This window comes from Theobroma cacao, chromosome 7, assembly GCF_053813885.1.
Source record: "Theobroma cacao isolate CCN51 chromosome 7, ASM5381388v1, whole genome shotgun sequence".
In the NCBI taxonomy this organism is placed as follows: Eukaryota; Viridiplantae; Streptophyta; class Magnoliopsida; order Malvales; family Malvaceae; genus Theobroma; species Theobroma cacao.
This window is the reverse complement of record NC_142645.1, coordinates 5204300-5222115: the sequence shown is the minus strand read 5'-3', so window position 1 is coordinate 5222115 and position 17816 is coordinate 5204300. Positions and strand designations below refer to the sequence as shown.

Genomic DNA, 17816 nt, shown 5'->3' with positions numbered 1-17816 from the left:
CTACTGAATGGCAAAGTCTTTTATTATATCTTGAGTAATTTCCTATATATACAACAAGGCTGACTTAAAGTCTTGGTATTGATTTGTTTGTTTAGCAGCATCGAATTTGATTTTTATTTCTAGTTCTAAATGGAAATTCATTAGATCTTGAATAGGAATATAGCATGCTGGAAGGAATAGTCTTCATCTGCCTTCTCGATCCTTAATGAAAATGTTAAAGTACATCTTTAAAAAATTTAGTGAATTAGAACATTTTAACTTAATTTACCGTCTCTTCTTATGTTATCCTGTACTACTACCATTTTGCAAGATAGTTTTTGTAATTCATTTTTTTAATAAAATTTCCATTTACCTTAAAAAAATGTATTAATGTCAGAAAAATTGTAAAAATCATGTCACTACACCGAGCAGGACCCCAAATGGCATAAACTTCCCTGGACGAAAAATTTCCTAAAACCTAATTTAATTTATCAGTTTCTCTTTACATGTTATCAAGCCAATGAATTTACACTTATGAACTCGAGAATCCATCTTAAAATATGAAGCCACCGCCATCTTAATTTGGCTAAATCTTAAAAATATTACATATGAAATAAAAAAAGGAAAAAATTGAAATAACCTGGCCAAAAATCAAAGTCTTTATCTTGGAAATATAATTTGTCTTATTATGATAATATCGGCAGGTATATCCAGAAATATATTCTTATACATCTTAAGGGAACATGCACCGTCTTTTCTTGGCATGTTTCCTTCTTGGTCTTTACCTGTAAACCACGGTCTTGATACTTTAACACTTTACTAATCGTGTTTTGTAATACCCCAACCCAAAATTAAGCGTTTGTTGAAATGTTTTCAGGCAGTCTTCGGTTTGAAAATTAAGTTTCAAAAGAGCTGTGTCTATGGGATGGGAATTCTACAGAGCTTGGTAAACCAATGGGCGGATTTGGTTAACTGTAAAGTTGGCAGCCTTCCATCTTCTTATCTTGGGTTGCTTTTGGGGCCTGCATCTCATTCAACTAGCTTATGACAGCCTGTCATTCAAAGATTTGAAAGCAAGTTATCTACTTGGAAAGCTAAGACTTTTGTCTATGGAAGGTAGGCTAAGTCTTTTAAGATCAGTCTTAACTTGCCTATACTTTTTATGTCGCTCTTCCAAATGCCAAAAAATTCAACTGCGGGATTGAAAAAATTCAAAGAAGATTTTTATGAGGCAGTCCAAATCTGGTGCGTCGACTCCATCATGTTAGTTGGAATTCGATCTGCAATTACCGTGATTTAGGAGGTCTTGGTTTGGCTGACATTGAGGAAAAAAACAAGAGTGGCTATGGTATTATGGAAATGAATTGAAAGGTTTTTGGAGGTGTATTATGGATGAAAAAGGGGAAATTTTTTTTTAGTCCTTAAAAATAACGTGTTTTTGTAAATAACTCTCAAGATAATTTTAACTATTTTTAGCCTCCAGAATAGATTTTGGGACAAAAATGCCCTTAATAAGCCATCTTCGTTTGCATGCACTCGCAAACAGGCAGAAAATGGGAAAAAATAAATATGCAAAGAATTTTGCAAACATCTAATTTTGTGCAAAACATCCTTTTTTTTTTTTGCGAAGGCTATGCAAAACAAAATAATGTTGCATGAGATGGTTTTCAGATATTTGGGATATGGCATTCAGATAATAGGAGAAGAGTAATATTAAACCGAATGAGAAACCAGTCGTGATGAATGGAAAGCTTGGCTAATGATGTGAAACCAGAAATCCTTGATACGGTGGTGAATTGAAAGGAGAAAGATGTGAATCCAAAGCAGGAAATGGTCCTGCTATAGCAGCCATATGTGAGATGGTTGTTGCAGGGTAGGGTTTAGAGTTTGTGAAACGTCATGTTGGGAATGTGTGACACGGCTGTGACACACCAGCGTTCAGAGTTGGTGAGATGCCATGGAGGAAATCTCTGATACGCTAGAGTTAAGAGTTGGTGGCATGCCATGGTGGGAATCTATGACACGCTAGCATTTAGAGTTGGTGAGACACCATGGAGGGAATCTGTGACACGTTAGAGTTCAGAGTTGGTGACACGGCATGGAAGGAATCTGTGACACGCCAGCGTTCAAAGTTTGTGAGACGCCATGGAGGGAATTTGTGACATGCCAGAGTTTAGAGTTGGTGACACGCTTTTGAGGTAAGCTGTAACAAGCCAGAGTTCAGAGTTGGTGACACCCATGTTTAGAGTGTGTGACACGACATTGCTTGAACAACTGACACGCCATGGTTTAGAGTGTGTGACACAACATTGCTTGAAAAGCTGACACGCCATGGTTTAGAGTGTGTGACACAACATTGCTTGAACAGCTGACACGTCATGGTTTGAAATAGAGAGAGGGAACAAAAAAGTAGGCAGTTAACATGGTAATCGTTTGGACTTCCACTAAATTAATTTCCTTTAGTGAAACAAATAAAAAAGAATATTATAAGGCCATTTTTCATTTTAAATAGTTATTTTTCAGATTTTCTAACATCTGTGTGATTCATTTCTCATTTCCGTCGGTACTGGAGTGTTCAAGAAGGCTCTTTGCAAGCGTAACGACACCACAGCACCAGCAACAATGTCAGCTATGAGTGAAGAGGTCAGTGAGTATCAAATTAAAACATTCTTGTGTTTGTTAATTTTTTACTTTTTTGCTGGGTTTGCTTGATATGTTCGTGTTTTTTGTTTTGTTTTGCAAATGTTTAGACTATGTTCTTGCTGGTTTGATGGTTTTTGAGGTTAAGTTGTAGTGGTTTTAGGGGTTTTGGTGTTTACCGTGTCACACCATTGTTATTATAGTTAGTTATTGGCGTGTCAGCGTTAGCGTGTGACAACATTTGACACGATATGCATGGCATGTGACAATATTTGACTTGATATGCATTGCGTGTCACAACATTTGACTTGATATGCGTGGCGTGTCACAACATATTACTTGTTATGCATGGCGTGTCACAACATTTTACTTGTTATGCATGGCGTGTCACAATATTTTACTTATTATGCGTGGCGTGTCACAACATTTTGCTTGTTATTCATGGTGTTTCACAACATTTATTCCTTATTTATGTCTTTAGTACACCTTGTTGCACATTACGGCTTAACTCATTAGTGCATGTGTGTCATGTTTTGCAGATCTAGAGTAGACAGTATGAGGATCTTGACAGTTTGCTGATCGTGTCGAGGGAGAAATGGGCGTTCAACGTCGCAATTAACACCCACTGTAAGTCATCATAACTGCATTACATCACAAAGACTCTCCAACAGAAAGGGGGAGTACGATGCAGTGAAGCATATGTACTTCGAAATGCTCCTGGACGTCTATCCACAAGGGTACTTTTGCGTTGGTCTCCTGCACAGCATCATGATTCGCCGAATCACTAAGAGCTAGTCAATGGACCATAAGCTATGGTTTGCCATTGGCAAGAGTAAGGCACTGTTATCAAAGCAGGTGTTCTACCTCATCACCGACTGAAGTTTGGTCCAATGCCTGATGTATTCAGAAGATCGTATGAGGTTGCTACAGATGAAAGTCATGCTAGATACTGGAACAGGCAGAAGAGTGTTAAGCTGCAGGCTTTGCTTGATACGTTTCATGGGGGTAACTTCCAGCGACCAAGAGATGCAACCAAGATAGCACTCGTCTTGATCGCGAATAACATTTTATTTGGTCAATACTACCGAAAACGGGTGACACCTTAGTTGCTGTCATTGGTGGAAGACATCGATGCTTGGAATGTCTTCCCATGGGGGCACTATGTTTGGAAGCTAACCTTGGACCACCTTTTGAAGGGGTTCGAAGTGCCTGACTCAAGCATGACAAAGGGGGCTCGATTACGCTACAACATTTACGGATTCACATGGGTGATACAGGTACTATCACCTAACATTTTTCAGTTTCCTTTTGAAAAAATAATTTATGGCTGCACTCGTTTATGATTTATGATCTGATAATGATTACATTTGACTTGCAGTTCTAGGCAATGGAGGCAATTCTGGCCTTCTAAAAAATAATTGCCCCTTCTGGTCCAAAGGACATCATCTACCCACGAACGTGCAAATGGGATTGCAATCAGAAGCCAAAAGACTTCTACACGGCATTTAAAAAGTTAAAGTCATCTGAGCATGTGAGTGAACAGCTACTAATTTTTGCTTTATATTTATATAATAATTTTCCTTATTCGATAATCACAACATTTTATTTCTTTATTTGCAGTTGCGGGCATTGGAGATGTTGGAACCCACCATGGATGAGGCCAACCGGGAGTATTTTGTGGACCTTGATATCCCATTATCGGAAGGCCATGAGTACATGCCAATAGGGCACATGGAGGATCAGTCGGATTAGGGCTTAGGTGCGAGGCAAAAAAAGAGAAGCTTGAAGGAGAAAAAAGCCTCTAGTGGCAGGAAGTGGACGCGTACCGTCGTTACTTTAGTTGATGAGCTGTCAAGCCCTAAGTTGATGGACGAAGGGGAAGACCATGGTCAGGACAGTGAACAGCCAATAAGAACAGTTCTAATGATTTTGTGTTCTCCAATTCCATATGTGATTATCGAATAACATATCTGTGTTTGTAGTTGGACCATGCGCTGGCAGCTCCAGAACCACCCATCAGTCCTTCTCAAACGCACAATGGAAAGGACCTGTGGGTAAAATCGGTTCTAACGGTTTGTGTTCTACATTTCCACATATGTTTATCAAGTAACACAGTAATTTCTGTTATTGCAGTTTACAGAAGCGACGACAGGTCCTCAAGCATTGATCAGTCCGGCTCCACCGCAGACTGCTAACAAGTCACCGATAAGGATATTAAAGTTGTAACAGTTAATGTTCAATAATTCCATATATGATTATTGAATAACACAGTTATACATGTTATTACAGTTATATATGTTATTGCAGTTAACCCAGTCGAGAAGAGTTAATGATGGAGCAGTCATTACCCTCTAGCTCAGACGGATCATGCGCAAGCATGAAAAAGAGATGTTGGAGTTGAAGGCTTCAATTCAGTCATTGACTCTAGCAATATAGACGCTTGAGGACCGTATCGTTGCTCGGATTCTTGATGGCCTTAAATCACAAGTACGTTATTCTATGTTCGCTTGTATTTTGGTGGTTTACGTTTAGCAACTATTTAGATTGTGTTTTCTTGCTGGTTTGATGGTTTTTGGGGTTAAGTGGTAGTGGTTTAACTGGTTTTTGGTGATTAGTGGGTCAGGACATTTGTATTATAGTTAGTTATTGGCGTGTCAGCGTTAGCGTCTGACAACATTTTACTTGTTATGCATGGCGTGTCAGAAACAATTTACTTGTTATGCATGGCGTGTCACAACATTTAACTTGTTATGCATGGCGTGTCAAAACATTTTGCTTGTTATCCATGGCGTGTCATAACATTTTGCTTGTTCTCCATGGTGTGTCAGAACATTTTGCTTGTTCTCCATGGTGTGTCAGAACATTTTGCTTGTTATGCATGGCGTGTCAGAACATTTTGCTTGTTATGCATGGCATGTCACAACGTTTTACTTGTTATCCATGGAGTGTCACAACATTTTACTTGTTATGCATGGCGTGTCACAACATTTTACTTATTATGCATGGCGTGTCACAACATTTTACTGGTTATGGTTTGTGGTATTTTATGAGTTAACTAACAATTTTTCCCATTTTGTTGGGCGATCCTTCATCTCAATATGCTAGTCTGGAGCACGATGATGCTGATGATGGGCAGCATCATGAACCTGGTGTTCACATTCACAATGACGTTCTTGGTGCTGACGGAGAGCACGTAACTCATGTCGATGACGTCGTTGATGAAGTTGTGGCAAGGGATGTCACCCTTCAATCAGATGATGCTGAAAGAGAGCACGTTCCTCTACCCGAGTCTATTATCAATGCATCTGCTGGAAGGGAGGGGGACCCTGACTCAGTTGTGGCTGAAGGAAAGCATCTTCCTCCGATCGACACATTCGTCGAGGCAGCAACAAGAGCTATGGTGCTTTTTCATCAGAGCACTCCTGATGCAGTTGAGACATGGTCATCGTCACCATAGTCATCTACTGTCCATCATGGTGCAGCAAAAATTTTAAACCAAACTGAGTAGGCACGGTTGCAAATGGCGAGCAAATACATGACAAGCCCGTACGTCGACCCCTTAATGAGCCGTCGAGATGTGAAGGATATAATCGTAGAAGCCTACGAACCCTTCAAGAAAGACGAATCCGCGAGGTAAGCTCATAAATTACATTGCAAATGTTGTTTTTTAATGAAACATTAATCCACCAAGCCTTATGAAATTCATTATGTTACATATGTAGGCGTAACGTCGGCATCTTAGGGGATCAAGGGGCTGACTTTTTCATAACCTTAGAGGATCCCAATGAGGAAATGACAAGTGAACATATCGACGCATGCCTTAACGTACTCTGCAAGCGGATGATAGAGCCAAAGTCGAACCTGTACACTACTAGTGCATGCGTGGTTGACACGACATTCTTCGTAAGTTTATTTGAAAATTGTTCAATTCTATAAATACTAAGTTTTTGATTGCATGAAGTGTAAACTAATGTTTACATGTTCCACAGACACCATCCGTATGCTACATACGGCATTTCCAACAGAAGATGCCCGAGTCACAATGCAAATTCTAGATGAGCTGCGGAGGTAAGTGGAAGGTGAAATGCCGATAAACGACAAAAAATGGGAAGATGTGGATTTCATCCTTGTGCCTTGCAATGTTGGTGGGCATTGGGTGGTTGCGAAGATCGACTTGGTGAGGTGGACGATCAAGGTGATGGACTCTGCAAGAACTTCGGATGCTAAGGATAACGGAGTTCATGCGGCTCAGATGACACCCTTTACGACAATGATCCCAATCATCTGCCACCAAGCTGATTATTTCAACAACACACATTAGAAGAGACGGGATTTGACGCCGATGCCATTGGATATTCATTTGCCAAAAGCTAAAGTGCTTCGGCAAAATGATAGTGTCAGTTGTGGTATGTTCATGATAGGGTACATGGACAATATTTTGCAATCGAAACATATCAAAGTTAAGCAGAATATGATTGCAAAAATGTATCGACAATATGCTTTAGAAATTTTTTCAATAGTTGTGAGAGCGAACCCTAAACATATCGGCCCTTGTTTGTATATTTTTTTTGTATATAGAATTATTTTTATACAATTAATTTTATACATAATTTTTTTGTATACACAATTTATTTTATGCAATTCATTGTATATAGAATTAATTCTTTTTGTATACACAATATATTTTATACAATTAATTTTATATACAATTAATTTTTTTGCTTATACACAATTAATTTTAGACCAAGAATTTTTTTTCTTTTATATACACAATATATTTAATTTGATACACAGTCACAAGAAGTCAGTGTGTGATGCCATAAATTTGCTACCAGTCAGCGTGTCCCCACATACATCTGCTTGCACTTAGTGTGTCACCCCATAAATCTACAAGAAGTCTACGTGTCATGCCGTAAATCCACTAACACTCAGCATGTCAGCCCATAAATCTGCTTCCACTCAGCGCGTCAAAAAAATTGGGTCGTGCCGTGTCACACCATAAATCTGTAGATACTTAACGTGTGACGCCATAAATCTGCTTCCACTCACGTGTCATAACTATTGGGCCATCGTGTGTCACCTCGCGATACTGCACCAACTCAGCCATGTCACGCCATAAATCCGCTTGCACTCAGTGTGTCACGACTGTGACACGACAGGATTGAGAATTTATGACACGCCACAGTTAGAATATGTGACACGACTGTGAGACGCCATTGTTTGAACAATTGACATGCCATGGTAACCGTTTGGACTTCCACTGAATTTTAAAAAAAAAAAGTCGACAGTTAATGTGGTAACCGTTTGGACTTCCATTGAATTAAGTTATAAATGAAACGAATAAATGGGAATATTATAAGGCCATTTTTCATTTTAAACACTTATTTGTTAGAATTCCTAACGTCTGTGTGATTCATTTCTCATTCCCGTTGGTAACAGAGTGTTCAAGAAGGCTCTTTGCAAGCGTAACGACACCACAGTAACAGCAAAAATGTCGGCTATGAGTGAAGAGGTAAGTGAGTCTCAAATTAAAACATTCTTGTGTTCGTTAATTTTTTACTAGGTTTGTTTGATATGTTCGTGTTTTTTTTATGTTTTGTTTTGTGAATGTTTAGACTGGGTTTTCTCGTCGGTTGGATGGATGGTTTTTAGGGTTAAATCGTAGTGGTTTTACTAGTTTTTGGTGTTTATCGTGTCACGACATTGTTATTATAGTTAGTTATTGGCATGTCAGTGTGACAACATTTCACTTGATATGCATGGCATGTGACAACATTTGACTTGTTATGCATGGCGTGTCAGAACATTTGACTTGTTATGCATGGCGTGTCACAAAATTTTACTTGTTATGCATCGCATGTCACAACATTTTACTTGTTATGTATGGCATGTCAGAACATTTTACTTGATATGCACAGCGTGTCACAGCATTTTACTTGTTATGCATGGTATATCAAAACAATTTACTTGTTATGCATGGCATGTCACAACTGATTTACTTGTTATGCATGGCGTGTCAGAACATTTTGCTTGTTATGCATGGCGTGTCACAACATTTATTCCTTATTTATTTCTTATTTATTTCTTTAGTATACCTTGTTGCACATTATGGCTTAACTCACTAGTGCATGTGTGCCATGTTTTGCAGATCCAACGCAGACAGTATGAGGATCTTGACATTTGTCTCTCCAAGAGACGGGGGTTTACATGCAGTGAAGCGTACGTGCAAGGGATGCTCTTGGAGGTCTATCCATAAGCTTCGTCTATCAAACTTTGACCTTGCTTGCATGATTGAGTTGATTGTAGCCCGGTACAGTTTTCCTAGTAACCCAAGGGAAGCACACATGGGTTTGTCAACACTCTGCATGAAGTCTGGAAACTCCCTTGGTTTCAAGGATCGAGGCATCTTGGCTGGTGCTCCTATCTTTGCAAAATCAACAGCCATAGAGTGAAGAGTTGCCAATTCTAGGCTGGATCGAGACCTCGAATCATGGACCTAGAATTAGCAACTCTTCATTATATGGTTGTTGATTTTGCAAAGACAGGAGCACTAGCTGAGATGCCTCGATCCCTGAAACCAAGGGAGTTTCCAGACATCATGCAGAGGGTTGACAAAACCATGTATGCTTCCCTTGGGGTATAAGGAAAACTGCATTAGGCTCCAATTAACTTAATCGTGCAAGAAAGGTCAAAGTTTGATAGACAAAGCTTGTGGATAGACATCTAGGAGCTTTTCGAAGCAAGTACACTTCACTGCATTGTACTCCCCCATCTCTTGGAGAGTCTTTGTGATGTAATGCAGCTGCGACCACTCACAGAGGGTTTTAATATTGAGTATGGATAAGCATCTGAGAGCCGAAATCCCCCAAATAACAATTAAAATATCAAGTTAGTTTATTTTTCTTATAATAGGTGTTACTTTTTTAAAACTTTCCTTAATTAGAAATTTTGTGTCGTGTCACCCACAAGACTGCAACAATTTGGCATGTCACGCCAAGTCTGCATGCACTCAGCGTGTCACCACAATTGGCCCCTACCGTGTCACCTGTCAAGACTGCAAAAAGTCAGCGTGTCATGCCAAAAGTCTGCATTAAGTCAGCGTGTCGCGCCATAAGTCCGAATTAACTCAACGTGTCACACCATAAGTCTACTTGCACTTAGCGTGTCACCACAATTGGCCTCTGCCGTGTCACCCACCAAGACTACAACAAGTCAGCGTGTCACGTCATAAGTCTGCATTCACTCAACGTGTCATGACAAGACTTGTAGGCAGAATGCTCTTAATCGACTAACCGATATTGGCAAAATTTAATTACTCATGAAATAGAAAGGAATTCATTGTAAGAACATAAACGGTTAAATCAAATGAAATAGAAGGGAATTAAATCAAATCATTAATTGTTTAATACAAGTGGTAATAAAATGTGAGAAATGGGTTAACAGTATAAGGACTTCACAAGTCTATTCAGTATTCAAAACTACGAACAAAATGAAATGAATACTCAAAGAATCTATTTACAAAATTAATAAAAATAATAAAGACTCATCTATAAGAGGAAACTAACAAACACTAAAAAATATGCATGAATGTAAGATACTGCAAGAGGAAATTGTGAGAAAGGTATTGCACATGGGTTACATATTTAGTTAGGCGGACAAGTTGTCTTCATCCACAACACACCCTACATTTTCAAACATTGTCCTTCGTATTAGATAGTTGTTGCATGTGTGACCGGGTTGTCTACAACTTGAACATGCTTTAGGTTGGCGTTTTCGTGGAGGCACCGATTCACTTGGAGATGGTGCCGGATTTGTGAATGGAACTGCAAATGGGGATGGGCAATTCTGTTTGTTATGCTAGTACCTCTTGCATTGCGAATATCTTTGTGCTCGACTGCCTTCACCAGCCGATGGAATCCCTCTCCTCCTAGGTCTTCCAGCTTGGCCTCGCCAAGGTGGTGTCAAGATGACAATTTGTTTCACATGAGGGGGAATGTCCCACTCACTAGAATGCCCTACCGGCTGAATGGATCCCGAATAATCCTCCACCAAAACATTAAAAAAAATTGTTATCTTTTTTTTTTTACTCTATTAAATTAATCTTTCAACAATGACTAGACTTACTTTTTAATTTTAATAATTTAATTTGACTCCCCCACTATTTTCTTCCTCAATCTCGATGAAGCACGAAAAAGGGTGTGCTCACACCAATTTCCACAAGTTCATTGGTAAGTCTTTAAGAATATACTTATAATGTTATTAACTCCATCAACTAGTTTTTGCTTTTTCTAAACAAATAAAGGAGCTAATGAAAAGAGAAACCATATTAAGGCTACTGAATAGCAAAGTCTTTTCTTGTCTCTACGCAATTTCCTATACAGCGAGGCTTTGCTTAAAGTCAAGGCAGCGCTTGCCTCTCACTCTCTTTCATACTTTACTAATCGTGTTTTTAGTACTAATAAAAAATATTTAATTTACAATTAAAGTCTTCATCTACCAATATTTACCTTTTGACGACCAGCACAAAGGCATGGGCCTTTCTTGCTATGCAATTTTTTTTTTCTGCACCGCTACTTTCTTCTTCGACCACTGACAAAGCTAAATTATGAGGGCAGTCTTCCATACAGGGCATTCTGGGATTTTTTTTTATATTAATATAATTTATACAAACAAAGTAAATAATTTAAATAAGATATCCAAATATTTAGTTTAGTGGTTAGTACTTCATTCTTTACTCAATGTTAATCCCTTGCTCAATAGTAAAAGAAATCGAAATAGGATTAACATTGTGTTTTGAAAGTAGAGGAGTGCGTAATGAACTTGAAGTAAAACAATGTGTTGTAATTAAGGAGTTAGGTCAATTAGTAAATTGTTTGTTTCAATATTAACTAGTGTTGGTTTTGTTTGGTTTTGTATAGCAGCATGAAATCGGATTTTATTTCTAGTTCTAAATGTAAATGGATTCGATCTTGAATAGGAATATAGCATGCTAGAAGGAATAGTCTTCATCTTCCTTCTCGATCCTAAATTATAATGGTTTTTTTAAAAAAATCAATTTATTAAGCCACATTAACCAGCAATCCCATTGCAGTTCTATTACTTGATTAGCATAGTCTTATAATGATCCAGTCTTGTACCAGTACTTGGAACTTAATAACACGCCAGTTTAATTAAGACAAGAAGGAAGTGTGGCACTCGTGGTTGTAACAAGGTCGTTGATGTGTGGAATCTTCCTCCTAGGCAGAAAATTAACGTTCAGTTGAACTCTTAAGGTGTCATTCGGAAAGAAATTGAGTAATGACAAAGTTGAGTTAAAACTTGACAGAAGCGAATTATTCTTCTACTGGAAAATGTGAAGTTGCCCTGTATTCCTTGTCTTCTTAAGATTGGCCTCTGGTTTTCTGTCCATAATGACATGCCTGCATTATATCTTAATTGTGAGACCATGGAATAATCATGCCTCTTCTGATTTGTTCTTGACTAACTGGAGTTTTTGCATTTATTTGAGAATCAGTTGAGTTAAAATTCTCACTCTTAGCATTCTTAAAACACTATGTCGTTTGTGATTTCTCTCCTTGAATTCTCATTCTCCTTTTTTTTTTTTACCTAAAGGCTGAGAATTTACTCTTTTTTTTTTTTGTTAGCATATAGTTCTTATTTTCATTGATTCGTCATCTTTTGTGGTTGTGACAAGTTTAAGTTGATTTTAACAAGGAATAAAAATTTGACACTATGATCAATTTGTTGCATTTTAAAAGACAAAATAGAGGAAGGGAACCTAGTCTCCGCTCCATCAGTTCAACAAATTAAGCTAAAGCTACCCCTTGATTGCTTATCAAACCCTTGGCTGGAGAATAATGGATGAGCTACTTATTACTATATATAATCTGATAGATTAATTACGTAGGCCTCTGTTAAGTTAAAAAAGCATTGTAATGTAAATGAGACCATAAGCACCAACGTCCACAAAAAATGCTAGTAGCAACAGGCACTTAATTTGCTGCAGCAAGCTTAGTCCATAATAAATGTAGCAATATGTGAGAAAAATACTTCAATTTCATGAACAGCAACTCCTAAATCAAACAAGGTCGAAAGAAAATAGCAAAATTATTCGCTAACAGAGGTTGACAACATTTGTGCAGAGATCAAACTGAAAGGAATCTTACAAATAGCAAAATAAGCACACCCCTCAAACCATTACACACTTTTCTTCAAAATTTATTGATTTACTTTTGTTCCTCACAGCCATGAGAAACTATCTTCAGCTGTAGTTATGGGTTCCAACCATACCTGAGAACAAAAGAATAATATAGAATTTTATTATTTTATGGAAGCATAATTTGCTACCTCTGTAAAGTCATGCTAATTATGAGATTAAAGAATAAAAAAAAAGGAAAGAGAAAATAAATGTCATAAGCGTTTTACCTTCTTGAACTTATTGAAAGAGTAGTACTTTTTAGGTCTGAATTCTCCTCTCCAACCTTGCTTTCTGCAGAGCATATGTAACATAGAGCCAATCTTTCACCTTGTCTAAGAAACGGAAATAGGAATGCCTCCATGAACGCTTCAACAAGAAAGCACCACAAAATCCCCAAAAACCCACCACAAATCCAAGTCCCATGCCAGCATAAAACCATTTCATGAATTCATCAAAATCATCTTCACCCCTTTCGAGTTGACCTTGAGGTGTTTCCATTGAGCAATTTGGTGTAACTGGAGGACCACAAAGTCCGTGATTGTGGGAAAATGTGGAAGGATCAAAGAGTTGTAGTTGAGATCCTGTTGGAATTTTCCCTGACAAATAATTATAGGACAAGTCCAAGCTACCTAGAAATGTTAACTCAGACAAGCTCGGAGGGATGCAACCTGAAAAATTGTTTCTTGAAAGATCAAGCGATTGTAATTGTCTTAACTGCCCAATCTTTAGAGGGATTTTGCCACTCAGAAGGTTTCTTGATAAGTTCAAAGCAACTAATTCCCGAAGACTAGTTATTTCTTCAGGAATCTCTCCTGTTAATTTATTACCGGAGAGATCAATGACAAATAATAGTCCAAGAATCTTGGCATACATTTGCTTTGTTCCTTTCCACATAAGCAATGCCTCATCAACATAGTTGAGCTCAATGGACGTGTTCAAAATAAATGTTTTTTCAAAAGGATTAGACAGAACTATGGTAAGGAGATGCTCAATCGTTTGATCTGAATTCACCTTTTGGGTCATAAAAGTGAAATTACTAAGACATCGTGGTATAGTACCAGAGATTTTATTCAGAGAGAGGTCCAAGATTTGAATATATTTCAATTTACAAAGTTGATTGGGTATCTTCCCGTGAAATTGATTATTTTGAAGGCTTAAAAAAACCAAGGATGACAAATTTTGACCGATCCATAAAGAAATTGTTCCTGATAATCTATTGTTACTTAGGTCGAAAAACTTCAACTTTGTACAATTCTGTAAAGATGAAGGTAATTTTCCCGAGAATCTATTACCACGTAAATTGAGCATTTGAAGAGAAGCCAAAGATCCCAAGGAGTTTGGAATTGGGCCTGACAAATTGTTGTCAGCCAAATTCAAAGCTATTAAATTTGGGAATTGTGCAAAACAGTCAGGAACCACCCCAGAAAATTGATTATTTGAGAGATCAATCAAGTTGAAATCTGCTGTATTGAAAAAACTGCAAATTGAAGAGATTGAACCGAAAAACTTGTTGTTGGAGAGGATTAAGGACTGTAAAAAACCATATGAGGAATCAACTCGAGTATTTGGGAAAGTACCGTTGATCTGGTTAAAAGAGAGGTTTAAGTATTTTACTCTGCCCAAGAAGTCCCAAAACGAAATGGAAAGGGAATCCGATATTTTCGCAGCAGAGATATCAAGGGCAAAGACTTTAGCTTGAGTCCGAAGCCATTCTGGGAAACGAGGCCCTAACTTGCAAGAGCAAAGGAATATATAATGCAATTGAAAAGGAGGGATCCAGTCAGAGTTGAATTTTAAAGTCAACGAACTGTAGGATAAGTCTAACTTCTTTAATTTGGTGAGATTTGAGAAATGAGCTTCGGAGATCACAACATTATCAAAAGAATTCCCTGCAAGCTGTAAAACCCTCAGGTCGGACAGTTGCCCAATGCTTTTGCTTATGGTTCCATTTAAATGGTTGTACCCAAGATCTAGTGTAATTAAGGATGACAGATTTGCCATTTCATTTGGCACAGAACCCATGAGTTGATTCTCAGCTAATGTCAAATCTTCCAACGAGTGAGCTGCGCATAAAGATGTATTCTGAACAAATCCAAAGGCACTGAGATGGTTGGACTCAATGCCTAAATATTTCAAACTACACATACTCCAAAAAGAACTACATATCCCACCTTCAATCTGATTGTGGCTCACAGAAAGGTAGACCACATTAACCATGTTGCCAAAAGATTCTGGAATTGGACCTTTCAAGTGGTTCCTTGAGAGATCAAGGAACTCAAGGTTGCTACTAACATTAAACAACCATGGGTATATTGCAGAAGAAGTGAGATAGTTACCAGACAGATCTAGGTCGGTGAGAGATGTAGAAGAGTTGACGAGGGAAAGAAATGAAGAAAAGGCACTTGGAAGATCACAATCTTTCATGGTCAATGATCCAAGGAAAGGAAGCTGGTTAACTACTTGCGACCAATCACTAGCCTTACTTAGGTTAGTGAAACTGAGATCAAGGTATTTTAAAGAAGTAAGATGGGAAAGCCACTCAAGGTTTCCAACACTCACTAATTTTGGATTGACAAAGTCACCACCCAGAGAAAGAATCTCCAACTTCGAAAGGTTTCCTAGCTGAGAAGGAATTGGTCCTCTAAAATTGGCAAGAGAGAGATCAAGGTGAGTCAGATTTTTGAGAGAACCAATGAAGTCGGGAATGAGAGTTCCATTAAAATCATTTTGACTGAGATCTAAAACACTCAAATGCTGCAGTTTAAGCAATGAAGGACTAATTGTACCTGCCACAAGCCAGAAATAGCCGCTAAGCTGGAGCATTTCCACGTAGCCTGTAAGGCTGTTGCACAAGACACCCATCCATGCACAACAATCCTTTCCGTCCCATGAAGATAGGCCCTCAAAGCCCGCCCGGTCTACAACTTGAAGGCTTTGCTTAAAGTCGAGAAGCGCTTGCCTTTCACTCTCTTTGCACATTATCGCGTCGTTAGCTGTTGTGGTTTCCCCTTGAAGAAGAAGACAAAACACTGCAACAAATAAAACTAGCAGGAGAAGCTGGGACCTTCCACCTGACATCATAACCATATCATCAAGCAACACCAGATTGCCTAAATTATGACAATGACAGTGTGATTGTGTTGTGTTTTTTTTGTTGAGACTGAGAGCTCAGGCAATGCCCTCCTTAAATAAAGCTGGCCTGCAAGTGTAAAACTGTGGAAGTTGTTTTTAATTTACCAAATAGTCTTTAGACCGTGTGGAATTCGATGTCACCGTCTTAGTCAAGATTTTATTTTCTTTTCTTCTGAGATTATATATATTTATAAGTAAAAATTAGAATTATTGCTTAGTCATTATAAACATGGACCCACACATGATAGGACCCTTCTTCGATATTTGAGATGAAGTTTCATGAGCACAAATTAGCTTTCTTGGGGGTAATTAAGTAAAAGAGTAGAAAATATAATAATATACAAATTAATCACATATTTTTCTCGATTTCCAGAAACATAATCATCTATTATGAAGAGACATCCAAGATATTATTTGCATTTTGGTTAGTTTTATATATAATGAATCATTATCCCTTTTTTGACCCTATTAAATTAATCTTTAAGTGGCGACTAGACTTGCCTTTTGGTTTTCTATGAATAATTAATTTGACTCCACTGAGTCCATTGGTAACTGTTTAAGAATATACTTATATTTTTTACTTTTTCTAAACAAATAAAGGAAATAGTGAAAAAAAGAAACAATAATAAGGTTACTTGTCATGAGTCAACTTTGTTGTTGTAAAGTGCAGGTCCGAAAACCCGTCCGCTAGATGTGATGTGATTTGGGAGTCGCCACCAATGTTTTTCTTAGGTGTGATTGGCCACTCTATTTTGTCTTGCTTCACGAAATCGTAAATTAATTTTAGATCTGTCGAAAGAACGATAAACTGGTCTACGTATCCTTTAGATTTGGGTTCGGGAGTACGGTTACCTACGGGAAAGGGTTAGCACCCCATGGAACGGTACCATTTAATCATATATTATCCTAACCCATTAATTTTACTCTTATGTTTTCTTAATTATTATTTATTTATTTCATCTTTTATTAGAATATTTTATTTTATTTTTACAGGTTTAACATGCACATGATGTACTTGTGAAATGCATGGCATAAAATTGGGATAATGCCAAACGAAAATCTTTTATTGAGTGTACTTTCTGAATATGCCCATTATACTGGTGAGATCCGGAAGTATTCTCACCTAAGGAAATACCTTAGCAACTCGCCTTTGCAAGTTTACTTGGCAAATCCCATCATCAGGATAGTTGTTTGTGAGTAAAAAATAGTGTTTTCATGAATGTAAATCCCAATACGGGTAAAAGCCTTTTATTAAAGATATTTTTCCAAATCCTCCTATCACACTGGTGGGATCCAGAGGTACTTTCACACCTAAGGAGTTTATCGAAGAAACTCGCCTTCTCAAGCTTCCTCGAAAAGTCCTATCATCGAAACTTATACCAGTATATAGAATATATCTATATGCCATGACATTTAACAATGCAACCATGATACATGATACACTCGTAAACACTAAGTTAGTTTCTTATCTTTCACAAAATTTACTACTTTTCTTTGTATGTGTATTTACAATAAACAAATATTTTACATTTACTTATTATTTTTGTATAACCATTTCTATTTCGTTATATATTTTACTACATCGATACTTATTTATTTTACTCTATGAAACTTCCCCGAAATCAAATTTTTGGACCAAGTATTTTTCATTATCTATAATTGTTGTTATTTTATGCATATGTATTTTATCCGTTTTTGAGTTATTATGATTTAAAAAAGTTATTGCCATCCTTAATTCATTGTTTCTTTTGTTCGTATATTTTGATTAATTGGTGATTAAATATGTATAGTTCTTTTTATTTGTTTAAAATCAAGATCATCAGAATTTCGAATTAAGACCGTTCCATCGTATTGGTGGAGTCTCTAT

The 17816-nt window shown here is 37.5% G+C and overlaps 1 protein-coding gene across 1 annotated transcript; it reads right to left on the bottom strand.

The window, feature by feature from the left end:
- Positions 1-12655: 12655 nt before the first annotated feature.
- On the bottom strand, positions 12656-16005 carry LOC18593930 (receptor-like protein EIX2). Its single transcript, XM_088808448.1, has 2 exons — positions 13045-16005; positions 12656-12909 (listed from the first exon to the last, which is right to left on the bottom strand). Exon 1 carries the CDS (start codon positions 15902-15904, stop codon positions 13076-13078), a length of 2829 nt encoding a protein of 942 aa, XP_088664574.1. The 5' UTR covers positions 15905-16005; the 3' UTR covers positions 12656-12909; positions 13045-13075.
- Positions 16006-17816: the final 1811 nt, after the last annotated feature.

Excerpts from the sequence above, each read along its gene's own strand:
- LOC18593930 (XM_088808448.1), bottom strand. The coding sequence starts at position 15,904 with ATGGTTATGATGTCAGGTGGAAGGTCCCAGCTTCTCCTGCTAGTTTTA.